This window comes from Euphorbia lathyris, chromosome 7, assembly GCF_963576675.1.
Source record: "Euphorbia lathyris chromosome 7, ddEupLath1.1, whole genome shotgun sequence".
NCBI lineage: Eukaryota > Viridiplantae > Streptophyta > Magnoliopsida > Malpighiales > Euphorbiaceae > Euphorbia > Euphorbia lathyris.
This window is the reverse complement of record NC_088916.1, coordinates 78309666-78326198: the sequence shown is the minus strand read 5'-3', so window position 1 is coordinate 78326198 and position 16533 is coordinate 78309666. Positions and strand designations below refer to the sequence as shown.

The 16533-nt window shown below is 36.7% G+C and overlaps 1 protein-coding gene across 6 annotated transcripts; it reads left to right on the top strand.

Moving 5' to 3' along the window:
• Positions 1–1069: 1069 nt before the first annotated feature.
• Positions 1070–13023, top strand: LOC136235635 (probable pre-mRNA-splicing factor ATP-dependent RNA helicase DEAH5). Of its 6 annotated transcripts, none has more exons than XR_010691837.1 (4): positions 1070–4570; positions 5311–5741; positions 6790–7035; positions 12881–13023. XR_010691837.1 is itself a non-coding variant. In XM_066025452.1 (3 exons), the coding sequence occupies exons 1-2, from the start codon at positions 1368–1370 to the stop codon at positions 5702–5704; spliced, it is 3597 nt and encodes a 1198-aa protein (XP_065881524.1). In that variant the 5' UTR covers positions 1070–1367; the 3' UTR covers positions 5705–5741; positions 6790–7200. The 6 variants fall into 6 exon arrangements, 4 of the variants coding, with proteins under 4 accessions (XP_065881524.1, XP_065881527.1, XP_065881526.1 ...); XR_010691836.1 differs by lacking the exon at positions 12881–13023 and adding an exon at positions 11898–12573; XM_066025452.1 differs by lacking the exon at positions 12881–13023 and having other exon boundaries at positions 6790–7200.
• The last annotated feature ends 3510 nt before the right edge of the window (positions 13024–16533 follow it).

The following is a 16533-nucleotide window of genomic DNA, read 5'->3' as shown; positions in this document are numbered from 1 at the left end:
TAATCGTAACTCCTTTGACAGGCTTCCAAATCGAAGCCAAAGTATTCCTCATAGAGTCAAAGTGAATCATATTGGCTGTAAGAAACTGACCGACCAGAAAGAAGAAACAACCCTGTTCAGCAATATGAATAACATCTTCAGCAATTTCGATACCCTCAATTTCTTCATCAGCCAGGTTGAGTTTCGCATATGCTTGGATCACCTTATCTTGATTACTCATTATGATAACCACAGGTTTAAATCAGATGCTTCAACTTGGAGGAAGAATCAATTAGGATTAGGGATTAGCTCACCGCAAAATTATGGAAAAGAGTCGGTCAAGAAAGTTGGATTGGGGATTTCTGGAAAAAGATCGCAACAATTTGGGGACGATGCCTACGGAAGAGATAAGAAATGAGGTGAAGATTAAGAATTACCTTAAATTGGGGATTTCTGCAAAAAAACCACGGCAATTTGGGGATGATGTCTGCAGAAGAGATAAAGACTAAATTGAAGAATTGCAAGATGAAGAAACCGTAAAAAGATTATTTTCAGACCCAAGACAGTGGCAATGGAAAAATGCAAAGGATTAATTTGGGGAATTTAGAAGAAAAGAAACGATAACAGGTTTAGGGTTCAAGCATCTCAAATGAGAAGACAAAATACACTCCACACGGAGAGACAAACTAAACTTTTTCGAGTTCCCATGCTAGTAATCCATATGCTCCGTTGATCTGATAAGAGATTATGGTGAATGCTCGGAAAATCGCAGTCAGGGGAAAAAAGGAGTTTTTGGATATGTTGTCTTCTATGTAATCACTAAGTAATTAAACTTTAGTAAACATGCTTAAAATGTAAGTTATTACTTGCTTAACTATAAAACTTGTCTTCTCTAATATTAAAACCGTATATTCCGATTTTAGTCGTTTTTTTTAAGACTCGTGTAATACATCTTCCCTATTTAACTTACTTTTTTTACAACCGAATGATCAATTGATTACATTTTATACAAATTCAAAGAACTAACTGAATATTTTAAGTTGAAAGAGCTAACGGATACTTTCAGTTTTACAGAATTAAGTTTTTAATCGAATATGAACGCATTATCTATGCTGTCACCGACCGTGCATACCAGTATGTGAACCCGACCCGTAAATTTTCAGACGCCGCCTAGGACGCTTTGGAATTCATCAACCCTACTCGGAGGAGGAGGAGGTAGAAGAAGAAGAAGATAAGATTAAAAGAACAAGAAGGATTTGCAGACCTTGAATGTTCAGCTCTCTTTGTAACTTTCACGAAAGGTACGCAATCATAAGCCCTAGCTTTCGACTGAAAACTTTAAAATCTAGAGTGTACCTGTTTTTTTCTGTATAACCCAAAATTGAAGAATGACGACACAAAAACGAGATAATGATGGTCTTAAGAAACTGGAATATCTATCTCTCGTATCTAAGGTTTGTGCGGAGCTCGAAACTCATTTAGGGTTTGGAGACAAAGTATTGGCAGAGTTCATTACCGAATTGGGTCGTAAATGTGATAGCGTCGATGAATTTGACTCCAAGTTGAAGGAAAATGGCGCCGAGATGCCTGATTACTTTGTACGTACACTCCTAACTATTATTCATGCCATCCTTCCGCCTAAAGCTAAATCTGACAAGGAATCCGGTAATGATGACAACGGCCCTCCTTCGGATCCTAATGCATCCAAGTACAAAGCTCTTGCTATTGGCAATACTAAGGACAGAGTCAAGGAGCTTGAGCAGGAAATCCAAATGGAGGCTAGGGAAGCAAGTAATCACAAGGGAAGAGAAGAGGGTGGTAGAGATAGAGATAGAGATAGAGATCGGCATAGGCACAGGGAAAGGGACAGGGACAGAGATAGGAACAGGGACAGGGACAGGGATAGGGACTGGGACAGATCTGATAGAGATGAAAGGCGTAGAGATAGAAACTATGGTGATGGTCATGATGATAATGGTGATGATTATCGAAGCAAAGGAAGGCACAGGGATAGGAGAAATGAGAATGAAAAGATTGGCTATTATGACAGGGACGGAGGTGAAAGTGAACCGGACCGAAGGAATGGCCGCCCCACTTCCAGTTCCAGTGAGCCCGAATTGTACAAGGTGTATAAGGGAAGGGTGTCAAGAGTTATGGATTCAGGTTGTTTTGTGCAATTGAGTGATATTAGGGGCAAGGAGGGTTTGGTTCATGTTTCACAGATGGCGACTAGGAGGATTGGTAATGCCAAGGATGTTGTGAAGCGAGACCAGGAGGTTTATGTTAAGGTCATTTCAATTTCAGGACAGAAGTTGAGTCTTTCCATGAGGGATGTTGATCAGAATACTGGCAAGGATTTGTTGCCTTTGCAGAAGAGATCAGATGAAGATGATACTCTTAGGACCAACCCTTCAGGGTCCAAGGAGGGGCCAGCGACTAGATTGGGGTTATCTGGGATAAGAATTAGGGAAGAAGATGACACTATTCCATCACGAAGGCCATTAAAGAGAATGAGCTCACCAGAGAGATGGGAGGCAAAACAGTTGATTGCTTCAGGAGTTTTAAGTGTCAAAGAGTACCCAATGTATGATGACGAAACAGATGGGCTGCTATATCAAGAAGAGGGTGCTGAGGAAGAGCTTGAAATTGAGTTAAATGAAGATGAGCCTGAATTTTTACAGGGGCAAACTCGATATTCTGTTGATATGTCACCAGTGAAGATTTTTAAGAATCCAGAGGGATCATTGAGTCGTGCTGCTGCTCTTCAGTCTGCACTTATAAAGGAGAGAAGAGAAGTAAGAGAACAGCAGCAGAGGACAATGCTTGATTCAATTCCAAAGGATCTTAATCGTCCTTGGGAAGACCCAATGCCTGAGACTGGTGAAAGACATTTAGCTCAGGAGCTTAGAGGCGTGGGCTTGTCTGCTTATGACATGCCTGAATGGAAGAAGGATGCTTTTGGAAAAGCCTTAACACTTGGCCAAAGATCGAAGCTATCCATTCAGGAGCAGAGGCAGAGCTTGCCAATATACAAATTGAAAAAAGAGTTAATCCAAGCTGTCCATGATAACCAGGTTCTAGTAGTCATTGGAGAGACTGGTTCAGGTAAGACTACACAGGTAACACAGTATCTTGCTGAGGCTGGCTATACAACAAGAGGCAAGATAGGATGTACTCAACCTCGTCGGGTGGCAGCAATGTCTGTGGCCAAGAGGGTTGCTGAAGAGTTTGGTTGTCGTTTAGGAGAGGAGGTTGGATATGCCATACGTTTTGAGGATTGTACTGGACCAGATACTGTGATTAAGTACATGACTGATGGTATGCTGCTTAGGGAGATTCTGATAGATGAGAACCTTTCTCAGTATTCGGTGATAATGCTCGATGAAGCTCATGAGAGGACGATCCACACTGATGTCCTTTTTGGGCTTCTTAAGCAGCTTGTGAAGAGGAGACCTGATCTTCGCCTTATTGTCACATCTGCCACACTAGATGCTGAGAAATTTTCAGGCTATTTCTTCAATTGCAACATATTTACAATTCCTGGGAGAACTTTTCCGGTGGAAATATTATATACCAAACAGCCTGAAAGTGACTATTTGGATGCATCTTTGATCACTGTACTACAAATCCACTTGACTGAACCTGAAGGTGACGTACTTCTTTTCTTGACTGGTCAGGAGGAGATTGATTTTGCTTGTCACTCGCTCTATGAGAGGATGAAAGGATTGGGTAAAGATGTTCCTGAATTGATTATATTGCCTGTTTATAGTGCCCTTCCCAGTGAAATGCAGTCCAGAATTTTTGATCCTGCCCCTCCTGGGAAGAGGAAGGTGGTTGTAGCAACCAATATAGCTGAGGCTTCTTTGACAATTGATGGGATTTACTATGTCATTGATCCTGGTTTTGCTAAGCAGAATGTATATAATCCAAAGCAAGGGCTTGATTCTCTAGTTATAACCCCAATTTCACAAGCATCTGCCAAGCAAAGAGCTGGACGTGCTGGGCGTACTGGGCCTGGAAAGTGCTATCGTCTATACACAGAAAGTGCCTACCGTAATGAGATGTCTCCTACCTCAATCCCAGAAATTCAAAGAATAAATCTAGGGACTACTACACTGACAATGAAAGCAATGGGAATCAATGATCTGTTATCTTTTGATTTTATGGATCCACCATCACCTCAAGCCCTTATATCTGCCATGGAACAACTATACAGTCTAGGAGCTCTGGATGAGGAGGGGCTTCTTACCAAGTTGGGAAGGAAAATGGCGGAATTCCCTCTGGATCCACCCTTGTCGAAGATGTTGTTGGCAAGTGTAGATCTTGGTTGCAGCGATGAGATTTTGACAATTATAGCCATGATCCAAACTGGCAACATTTTTTATAGGCCTAGGGAAAAGCAAGCTCAAGCAGACCAGAAAAGGGCCAAGTTTTTCCAGCCTGAGGGAGATCATTTGACCTTACTTGCTGTTTACGAGGCTTGGAAAGCTAAGAACTTTTCAGGGCCTTGGTGTTTTGAGAATTTTGTTCAGTCCAGATCCTTAAGGAGAGCTCAGGATGTTAGGAAACAGCTTCTCTCAATCATGGACAAGTATGATTTTGAACTTATACTATCTTGTGCTTTTGCCTTGCTATTAGTTTCCCTTTTCCTATGGACTGTCATATTTATTTTCCAGGACGCTGTCGTTTACATATTAGCGTTATCATTCTTTTGTTTTTCCTCGGTCAGAATGTAGGGTCTAAGTCCAGAAAAGAAAAATCATGTAGTATCTTGAAAAAATTGGCATGTTTGATATTGTATTCTAGCAATTAGGTACCAAATCCGTATTTTTTCTTATTTCGATTACTTGACTTGGATTGTAAGCCTTCCAGTCTCCTACCTTTTTCCCCTTTAGGCGTCATTTACAATTTTGTTCACTGCTGTAGTTAAAATGTTCCCATGGTGTATGCAGTAGAAACTTATTGGTTATATGCTAAATATTTAGCACATTATGTGTCTGGGCTGCGAATATCCGTATTAAGTAATTTTAAAGTGAATGTTGTCAAATGTTTTAGTTACGTACTAAGTCATTGAGATATAAATGTCGTGACATTACTAGGCCGTTTCCTTTGTGAAATTCTACTATTGGATTTTATGACTTGTTTTATGAATGTTTACACCAATCTCAGTTGTTGCTTAATTGTGGTTGTCTTTCCAGTTCAACTTTACCATTTCATCCATCTTTTATATTTGTCGAGAAATACATACTTTGAATGTCTCTAAAGTTTTGAACTTCGGTGTGTTTCCCGTTAACAATGATTCTAACCGGATTACAAATGCTATTTTTTCAGATACAAGTTGGATGTGGTTAGTGCAGGAAAGAATTTCACAAAGATTCGAAAAGCCATAACAGCAGGATTCTTCTTTCACGCGGCTAGAAAGGATCCACAAGAGGGTTATCGGACACTAGTAGAGAACCAGCCGGTTTATATCCATCCGAGCAGTGCTCTTTTTCAGAGGCAACCAGATTGGGTGATTTACCATGAACTGGTAATGACCACAAAGGAGTACATGAGGGAGGTAACTGTTGTAGATCCCAAGTGGCTCGTGGAGCTGGCCCCGAGATTCTTTAAGGTTGCCGATCCAACCAAAATGAGCAAACGCAAACGTCAAGAACGCATTGAACCACTATATGACCGATACCATGAACCTAATTCTTGGCGATTGAGTAAACGCCGTGCTTAAATGTGGCATCAGAATTCAGATAGCGTGCTTCTCCATGGTATAAATTTCTACCTGTATTGTACATATCCTGCACTAAATTTAAATTGACATGTAATTTACAAGTTTCTAAAAAGTTTCTATATCATCTGGTTACTCTGCATGAGGTTCTACCTGATATTGTATTGTCATAACTAGTTTCGAAATTTGATTACATAATTTTTTTCCCAAAATTTTCTAGGTCAGTTGAACCAATCGTTTCGTTTTTTTTTTGTCCCAGTAGTGTTTAATCAACGTTCTCTGTCTTGTCTGAATGTGGTTCTTAATATGAAACTGCTTTTCTATATGGTTTTTTGCGCGTCCTGCAGGCTCAAATCTTGCTGCCTTGTTTACCGTTAGAAAAGTCGCCCTTTGAAAAATCCCAAAATGGAAAACTAAAAAACAAATGTATTTCTTTAGATGGAAAATTAGGTCAGTTCCTGAGAGAAACTTGTCCTTAGATGATGACTGTGTTAGCTGATTCCAATGTGGAAGATGTGGATGAAGATGATCCGAAAGAATGTCCGAAGGATGTCCTTCGGTTTGTCTTTCGGGGGAGAAGAAAATTTTATGGAAACTTTGGTGTAATTCTTTGATTGTTATGTTAAGATTGTAGGAGGACATCTCTTGCTTTTATTACCTTAATATATGTCTCCTTCCCTGTTCCCCAACTAGTTATTGACATTTGTCGAATTTATCCTAATCAGATTTAACACCTATTTAACTCTATTAACAATATTTAACTTTTGATTAACCTATTTAACTATGTTAGCAATATTTAACTTTTGATTAACCGGACTCTCTTAACAGCTCTGGTTAATCTAACTATACTCTCTTGCTTCCAATTTGGCTTCCTCGCATTCTCCTTTTTTGTGTGTTTTCATCTCATACATTCAACTTTTCTTTCCTAAATTTTAGAGAATCCATCTTCTAACTGAAAATACTAATTCTTTCTATGAATTTCAACTAGTATTGCAGTTAAAAGATTATTTTGTTTTTATTGGAAAAAACCAACAACTTCTGCAATTCGGAGTAGAATAATTCAGTCAAGGTCTCACCGGGTGGTGCAGGTTGACTCAACTCGGTAGAATTCGGGCAAAGAGATGATACCTCTTGCTAGGCAAACATTGCTCAGGAGCTGTTGAGAGAGGTTATAATGATAATTGAAGCATCAAAAAGTAGCTAGCCTCCAAGACAAAGTGTGGTGGCTTGCATCGTGTTTGCCAAACTTGGAGATATATCACTAAGAATTTTGTCGAAGTCGCAAACACGGAGATATATCACTAAGAATTTTGTCGAAGTCCCTGAACTCTCCGGTAAGCTTACTTTCCCCATTTCATTCAAGCAGGGATTCCACTAACAATACACACTTGTTTAATGAAATTAAGCTTTTCATTAATGGAGTTAATGTTAAGAGTATGAAACTTTGAATTTGATTTGTTATTATTTATTAATAAATATATGATAGGTTGATTTCAATTCATAGATAAATTCTTTTGCACCAGGTGATACATAAAGATCATGTTTTTATTCTCTTTGATTCCTTTTTATTTAGTTATATTTGTCTAAAATTTCTAATTGTGTGATGAAAGGATTTTTATTTTTCTTTTTGAAATTGGGAAAAGAAATGTCGAAGGTTTGAGGATGGGAATAAAGAGAGAACAGAGAGCAGGAGGAAGTCGAATAGGAAGATAGAAAGAAATCGTGTTTAGATTTAACCAGAGATGTTAAGTGATTATGATTAATCAAAAGTTAAATAGTATTAACAGAGTTAAATGGGTGTTAAATCCGATTAGGATAAATTTGACAAATGTTAATAATTGGTTGGGGGATAAGGAAGGAGACATGTATTAAGGGACAACATATTTTCTTCCAATTTTTTTTGGCTAAGCATGACACTGTAATTTTGTTTGACTAATTGAATATCATAGTAAAATTCTCTGACGTTGAAGATGATGAGAAAGAGAAATATGGAGGCCCTTATTTGATATCTGATCACCTGACAATTCAACATTGGAAAGTTTGCCAATCGAGTATTATAATTACTTTGTTTATCACGAAATTGTGGCTTATGGTAGGGAAGGTTGATCATGTGGATAAGACGAATGTATCGGTTCAACGAGGAAAATTTACTAGAATTAATGTGGAGGTCGATTTGGACAAACCTTTGATATCTAATTTAAAACTTGGAAATAGATTGTATTTAATAGAGTATGAAGGCTTTTACACAATTTGGTTCGGGTGTAGTGTGCATGTGCATTATCAAGAAAGACGCCCTTCAATGACTTCCTAAGGACGGGAGCAGAAGAATCATGTTGTAATCAAATAGGTTGGATTCAGCGAGAAATAGTCTAGGAAGCATCATAAATCATTGCGATTTATAATAGATACTTTGTTTGGACCGTCTTTTGCTTGTATGGACATTCAGAAATCACATAAGGTTGAATCAACACCTACAGTAATGTTTATGATTAAAACTTAATCAAGCTGGAAAGATGTCTTCAGAATGAGCTGCTTGTGGTTTCAGAAATCTAAAAGACAATGGATCACTCAAAGGGATTGGAATACCATGTACTACCATTTGTCAATTAGAATGAGAAAGGGAGTTAGATTTATAACCTAGATGATATCCGAGTTCATGCTATGTATTTTTACAAGCTTCTTTTTAATTGTGATCATGACCACCCTTCTGATGTGCTTTCTATGCTTAATTCTTTCTTACCACCGAGGATTTTAAGTGAGCTGCTAGTTTTTGTCATGTTAGCAGAAAAGACATTAAAGGTGCTTTAATCGATATGAGTCCATATATGTGACGATCTGGTTCGAAGTGGATGGTGTTGGGATAGAAGGTTTGAGTAAGGAGCAACCTTAAGGGATGACGATGAGGGTAAGAATGAACTGAATCCCACATCAGAAATGAAGTGGAAGTGACTTTGGCTTATTAGTAAGGTGGGAATCCAATACATGCAGATGCGTTTTAAAGTCGTGAGACCCAATGTGTTGGATTTGAGCCAAAGTGGATAATATCTACATAGTATTGGACCAGGTTGTTACAATTGGTATCAGAGTCACCTCTTCACGTACGATGTGTGGTTCGAGGATGAACCAGATTGAAGCTGGTGGGCCAGTAGCGACCCGGTCCGGAGTGGGTAGCGTCGGATAGAAGGCCTGAGCAAGGAACGACACTAAGGAATGTCGATGAGGGTAAGAATTAACTGAATCCCACATCGAAAATAGAAAGGGAGTGGCTGTGGCTTATTAGTAAGGTGGGCACATTTTAAAGCCGTGAGGTCAATGTGTTGAATTTGGATCAAAATCCAACACAATAAGAACCAACCAACACAATAAGAATAGCAACTAAAATCCATTCTCTAGGGTCGAGTGACCTTCAAAATCAACAAAGCTTTCAATATCATTCGGTTCTCTAGATTTTAGATCCCTTAACCATTCCCCCCATTTAGGGCTAGAAAACCCTAAATCCAAGTAGAAAAGAACCAAATACCAAAGAGATCCTTATGAATGACCACTTAGATAAAATCATCATCATTGCGAAAAGAAAGAAGGGAAACTAGGGATACGTGTTAAGCTTCACTGGTGACCGGAAGAGTGTCATCCCCCGTTTAGAGTCTATGAACTCTTTAGGAAAATAACAAGCACCATCATTTAAGGTTTAGGCAACCCTAAAACCCCCACATGTATCGATGTTTAGAGCCTCTAGAGCTCTAAAACATTCAAAATCTCCCTTCATAGGACCTTCCATAACTAGAGATAACCATAGAACCCTTTTGGATTAACTAGAATCCAATAAGGAGTGGAAGGTTGAGAGAAAATAAGAGAGAAAAGACATAAAAATCAAAGATAAGAACTAAATGAGAGGACATAAAATGAGACAGAAAGATTACTATGCGACTAGAATTGGGGTTAACCCTAATTCCGGATGCATTAGGAGGGTTATAAATCTGAAACACGAGAGGAATATTAATTTATTTCAAATCCAGTTTGAAATATGCCAATAGGATATTATCAAAATGGCTTGAGTGCATGCAATCAATAAGTTTCTTTTATAAAAAAACAATAACACACATAATAGAAGTATATGAATTTAGCAGTACCAATTTATCCAGCGTGATAGGGTGAGATTACATCTATTTCCTACACGTAACCGAAAATCAAACATAATAGATTTCTATAGACCATTACCTTATCTGAATTACCTTAAAGGGTCAATTCCAAATTATGTTAGTGTCCAATCACACAGTTAATTTTTGGACTAGAGTTATGCACACCAAATTCCATAGTTTTACGGTTCTAGATTGCTTTACTTTCAAGCTGCCTTTCCAAATCATCACCATCAGAATCAAAATTCCACTGCTAAAAAATTTAAAGGTTGAGACGACATACCCTTCTCGACTCTCCCACTTTCTTGCACTTGGATTTGCATTTTGAATCTTGCTAAAATGAAATCCTCCGACATCCCTGATGCTACCTGTTTGGTGCCTTTCTTGTGTGGATTGGATTGGATTGCGAGCGTGCTAGTAGCTTTGTCAAAAAACTACAAAAAGAGCTATGAATTGTATTGTATTGAGTGGGTTTGTTGACATAACTGAGAGACTAGAGTTAGAACTTACAAGTTGAAAGTTAAATCAAGATGAATAAACTAGGGCTGTAGAATAGCTAAAGTCTGTAATGTGAGAATTGTTTGAATTCCATTAGGATTGAGTTTGATTTGATTTGATTTTGTTGAATTGGTTAGAGTTGGATCCTTTTTCTTGCTTTCTCTCTCCTCTAAATACCGTGGCTTGTTAGTGCTAATAACTGCCGTGCCAACGTTCTTGCTCCCACTAACCCACGTTCCTTCAGTTGGTTCCTTTGTGCGACAAGTTCTGTTTCTCCATTAACTACCCACGTTCTCCTGCCTTCAAGCTCTTCTAGCCTTGGTTCGTGGGGCGTGCTACTGCTTTCTCCTAAACTCTGCTTCCCCTGTTGTTTCGGTCAGCCTGCTTTGTTTCTAGCGAATAGTTCTGGTTGAATGGTGTTCTCCAACTCTTTTTCTGTTTGGCAATTTTTCTACATTGATCCCTTTCAATTAGTTTCCGCGTAATTGTAGGGGAAACACTACCATATTCACTCTCTTACCAAATTGGGACAAATGATTTATCTAAGTGCTCAACTTAAAGGGATCCATGATTATCCCGGAAGCAATCATCGTCCTTATCTCCTTCTTCAACATCTCATATGAATGCATATGATTCCCTCATCCTGGTGGCAAAAGCAACAGTTCACCTTATTAGCATCCATTACAAATGACTTCAAGGACTGAATTAGACCCACCTTCTATACAAGCATGCCCTTATCCTATGATGATCTCTCTCAATACAAGCCAACCTATACTTATAAAGTCCTAAACTACCAGATTCCTTCTCAACAAACACAAACTTCGGGCTTAGGTCTGATGTTGTCTTCGGAAACCTTGCCTTTCTCCGATGAACTTCCCTCTACAACTTTGGACACCTGGTGCTTCAGCCGATTGTTGAATTGGTTATACTTAAGCATCATTTCCATCTTGTATTCCATGCTATCAGAAGAAAATTCTACAACTCCATAATATGTGCTTTTGTCTGAATTCGTGCTTTTGACTATTACACTTTCGACTGATGAAGAACTAAAATTCGAAGCTAATCTTCATGCACTCTATCTTATTTTCCAATGTCCCTTACTCTAACCACTTTATGGTTCAAGGAAAACCAAAGTTAGGATGATACTATAACCTTCATGACTATGTAATAATGTTATGATGATGTATGATATGTGATATGTGTAACATCTATGTTTACATAGAATGTACAAAGCATGAAATGGACTTTAAATAGACAACATAATGGCTTAGAGATATGGCTTAAATAATATTCGACAACCCGACTCATTTCTACACATATATAATATGATGTGTGAACAATGTGAGAGCGTACCCTTAGGTATACTAGAGAGAAATGAATACATGATAAAACGCGTATTCGCTAAGCAAAAGGGTAAATTATACACGACCTAAAAAAATATCTGATAGGTAAAAATAGTATCTAATAATTCATAGTTTTTATTAGTATTTGTAGCTCAAATTGGCTGTTCACTAGCCTTAAAATCTGATAAAACATGTTTATTGTGCATATTGTTCTTGGAGAGGGTCTGCTTACTCGTTGGAGGTATCCACCTGTTCGCGGGACATGAAGGGAAGCAACAAAGGAGAAGATTAAAAAGGATGAAGGATGAGGACCACTAGTTGGGTAAAACATGGGTCTGAATTTCTGTAATCGACTATCACCCACAAAAGAGCCTTCCTAAAGACCCCTTTTAATGAACAAAGTTTTGTAGTGAATAACGATGCAATATAGGCAGTGTTTGTCTATTCTATAGACTGTTTCTGTTGCGTCAGAACAGTCTATCAAGCCCATTGCTTTTTTTTATCAAAAGAATTTTTTTTTCTCTTTGATGTGCTATTTAAAAGCATTTGTAGAAGGTCTTTATCATCAGATTTCACATCTGAGAATCATCATTTTTAAAAAAAAAAAAATTTGCGCACAATGCGCTTACATTAAAGAATAAAGAAAAATCTCCACCCCACTTAAATGTGATTCGAACCTATGACCTCCCTAGTCATAGGTAATCATTTATTTTTGTTTTATCAAGTATAATTTCCTATAACAATAGTTTATTCTTCTTACTTGTTTATGTCTTCATGTTCGAGTATGAGTGAGTAAAATCACTAACAGGTGGAAGCTGGTCTTGAACAAGTGGTAAATGGGTTAATTTCTCTCATTTTAGTTAAAAATATATTTATACTGGTTATTTAATGGTTTATTAATTTTAATAGGATTAGCTAACCTGTCACGTCCGTGACTAAATTTCTAGAATTTATATTTTTTATTACAATATTTTATAAGGTTTTGAACTCAAGAATGGATACAAGATTATATATTTTTATGGTTTTGGTTTACGACTTTGACTATATTAGGAACTTACGTTTTGAATATATTTTATAAGGTTTGGATTAAATCCCTTTATAAATGTATATATGTAGCTATGTTAAATAAAATTGGTTTTTATAGCTGATAGTTTCTTACTGAGATTTTTGTCTCACGTTTTTAAATGTTTTAATGTTTTTAGGTGAGAAAGTACAGGATATAGAGAAGGTTACCGACTGTTTAGGCGGAGTTTGGAAGTTGGCTGCTTATTGTGAGAATTATAGTTAGAACTTTGGTAGTTCAATTGTAATATAATGGCGTTGGATAATTTGGAGACTCTTAAGTATTGATTATGATAATTGCAATTAAAAATAGAGACATCGATAATTGCAAGCTAAGGGGTTTTTTAACTTGGTAAAAATGTTACAATGCTTGTTCATTCTTAAAGCTTGAAAATAAATTAAACATAAGGAGACTTAGGTCATGTTTGATAACAAGTTTCAACACTTAAAATTAATACGCTAAGTGGTTATTGGGTTTAACCTTGTTTGATAACACGACTTAAATATTTTAGTTAAGTCACAGAATCACTTATTTTGGTAAGTCAAAAGATTTAACTTAAAAATTTTAAGTTGAATAATATTAACTAATATTTTTAAATTCAGTACTTATTTTTAGTATTTATCAAACACTTATATCATTTAATACTTTCAACATTTATAACATTCAACACTTAAAATTTAGTACTTATTTTTTCAGCACTTAATTTTAAGTTTTATAAAACGCCACCTTAGTTTAGTTGTTTTTAAAGAATGTTGGGAACAAGGAACACCTGACTCAACTGATTTTTTTTGTAAAAGATACCTTAGACCTATGATCTTAAGTTTGCTATTAAGGAGAGAAGTGTATGTTCACCAACATCTCTAGTTGTGCTTTCTATTTGTTCCCTACCAACTGAAAGTAAAAATTTCAAATATGTTGCTCTTTACACACGTAATTACTTTAATTTGCAACTCTCATATTTTACAATTGATTATTCACCCTCAAACCCAAAAATAAAAGGTAACTTACATGGAATTTGACTGTTCTCAATCACTTAGTAGTTATATTGAACTATTCTATCCCTCCTGGAGACAATGACTGACTTATCACTTTATTATTTGTACCTAGTGCACTTGCTAATGTTCAATTTTTAAGGCAACATTACTAGTGATATATACTCCCATGCACACATAGGACGACATGTACAAAGAAGTGAAAACATATACTTATGCACTAGGTATAAAAATGTATTGGATGCATCAAAAGAATCAATGAATGATGTATATAAACGATGGTATATATATGGGATAACAACTTATCACGTACGTTTAATGAATAATGAATGAAAGACATACGTATACTATAGTATATGAGCGGTATGGCGATGTATTAGATACTTATAACAAATGGTGAATGTGTGATGTATGTATACGATTATATACACACATGGTATATGTATAATGAATAGTGAATGAGTATGTATGCGATGGTATATTGATAGTATAACAATGTATTACATATGTCTAATGAATAATGAATGAATAATGTATGTATATGATGGTATACGGACGGTATAACAACATATCAAGTACATCTAATGAATAATGAATGAGGCACGTATACGATGGTATACATACGACATAATGATGTATCAAATACATCTAATGAGTAGTTAATAAATGGTGTACATATATGATAGTATACAGATGGTATAACAACGTATTGGATATGTCTAATGAATAATGAAGAAATGATGTACTATATGATGTTATACGAGAGGTATGATAATGTATTGAATACGTCTAATAAATAGTGAATGAATGATGTAAACACTACGTTAGATACAAAGTCGTACTCTATATGGATACAGAAAAGTTTATAGGAATGATATGAATGAATAAATGGTGTATGTTCATAAGAATGAATAATAAAGTGAAAAACTCATCACAACACAAGAAAACACACACCATTTCAACCTTATTCCTCCATAATTGGATAAAACTATAATTCTTTTCTAGGTATTTAGCTTATTATCATCAACTAGGGATGATGAATGCGACTCTTAAGTAACCAATGCAAATATTATGGTATCCTAAAAGAATAATATTACAGCTTTTTTACTATGACATGTGGACAAGTTTTAGGATAATATCAAAGATCCTATAACAAGATATACCAACAGTATGAGGCTATGAGTGATGCACACACTTTACACCGCAAGGTTTAATAATCTGTTGAATGTGTAAAGCACTTTTACGGGTGTAGGGGACCACAATATTTTGTGTAAGGCTCTGTTCTTTTTGGATGAAAAAAACTGAATTGAACTGAATTCTACCAAAACTGAAATAATAATATAATCATTTAAAAATAGCAATAATTCAAATAAAAAGCTTATAAAAATAATAATGATTCTAATAATAATAATAAGTAATGATAAGTATAGTGTAATGCTTAATTCCACCTTAACATGAGATTTGATTAAAAGAAGACAATAAATGTAAAAGATAAAGACTTGTATTGAAAATGTGTAAGAAGTTTCGATTGAGTTTTAAGAGCAAATGACTTATAGAAAAATATGAGTGTTGAAGTAGAGCTTAACTCAGATCCATGCTAAAGATAACTAAAGAAACTCAAGATTGTTAGGATCTGAATTTCTTTTGACACTATTGAGTATGTTGTTTGATTGTAGAATTGCTTGGTTGGTTTATCAACAACAACAAAGCCTTAGTCCCGAAATGATTTGGGGTCGGCTAACATGAACCATCATATAAAACCGTGAAATCAAGTCGTGTCAGCGACACAAATTCTCTCCCTCCACTCTGTCCTATCCACTACCATATTTTCCTCAATCCCAATAAACTCATATCACTCTCGATCACCCTCCTCCAAGTTTGCTTAGGTCTTCCCCTACCCCTCACCACTACATCCATTTTCCACTCTTCAGTCCTCCTAACCGGCACATCAAGCGCTCTTCGTCTTACATGGCCAAACCACCTTAGTCGGTTTTTCCTCATTTTATTCTCAATAGCTGTAACCCCTACTTTTGTCCTAATTATTTCATTACTCACCCGATCCTTTCTCGTATGACCACACATCCATCTCAACATACTCATCTCTGCCACTGACATCTTATGAATGTGACAGTGTTTTACTGTCCAACACTCCGTACCATATAACAATGCTGGTCTGATTGCTGTGCGGTAGAATTTTTCCTTCAATCTATTAGGCATGGGTCACAAAAGAAACTCGTAGCACTCTTCCACTTCGCGCACCCCGATTTAATCCTATAAGCAACATCTCCATCTACTTCTCCATCCGTTTGGATAATAGATCCTAAATACCGGAAGCAATCTGATGCTTGAACAACTCTCCCATCTAGGGTGATTGTCCCTGCCTCCCTACTCCTATCGCCGCTAAACTTACACTCCAAATATTCTATCTTACTTCGGCTCAACTTAAAGCCTCTAGATTCTAAAGTTTGTCTCCATAGTTCCAACTTCCTCACCACGCCTTCCTTCGTCTCATCAACCAACACAATATCATCTGCAAACAACATGCACCATGGTATACCATCTTGAAGTGAACTCGTTAGTTCATCCATAACGATGGCAAAAAGAAATGGACTTAGTGCAGAATAATACACTCCAATCGTAATAGGGAACTCTTCAGTCTTCCCAACACTGGTACGTACACTTATACATGCATCTTCATACATGTCCTTTATGATGTCAATATATTTTCGCGAAAAAGAATTGCTTGGTTGGAGATTGAAATTGATGGGCATGTCTTGTATTTACAACCTGTGAGAATAAC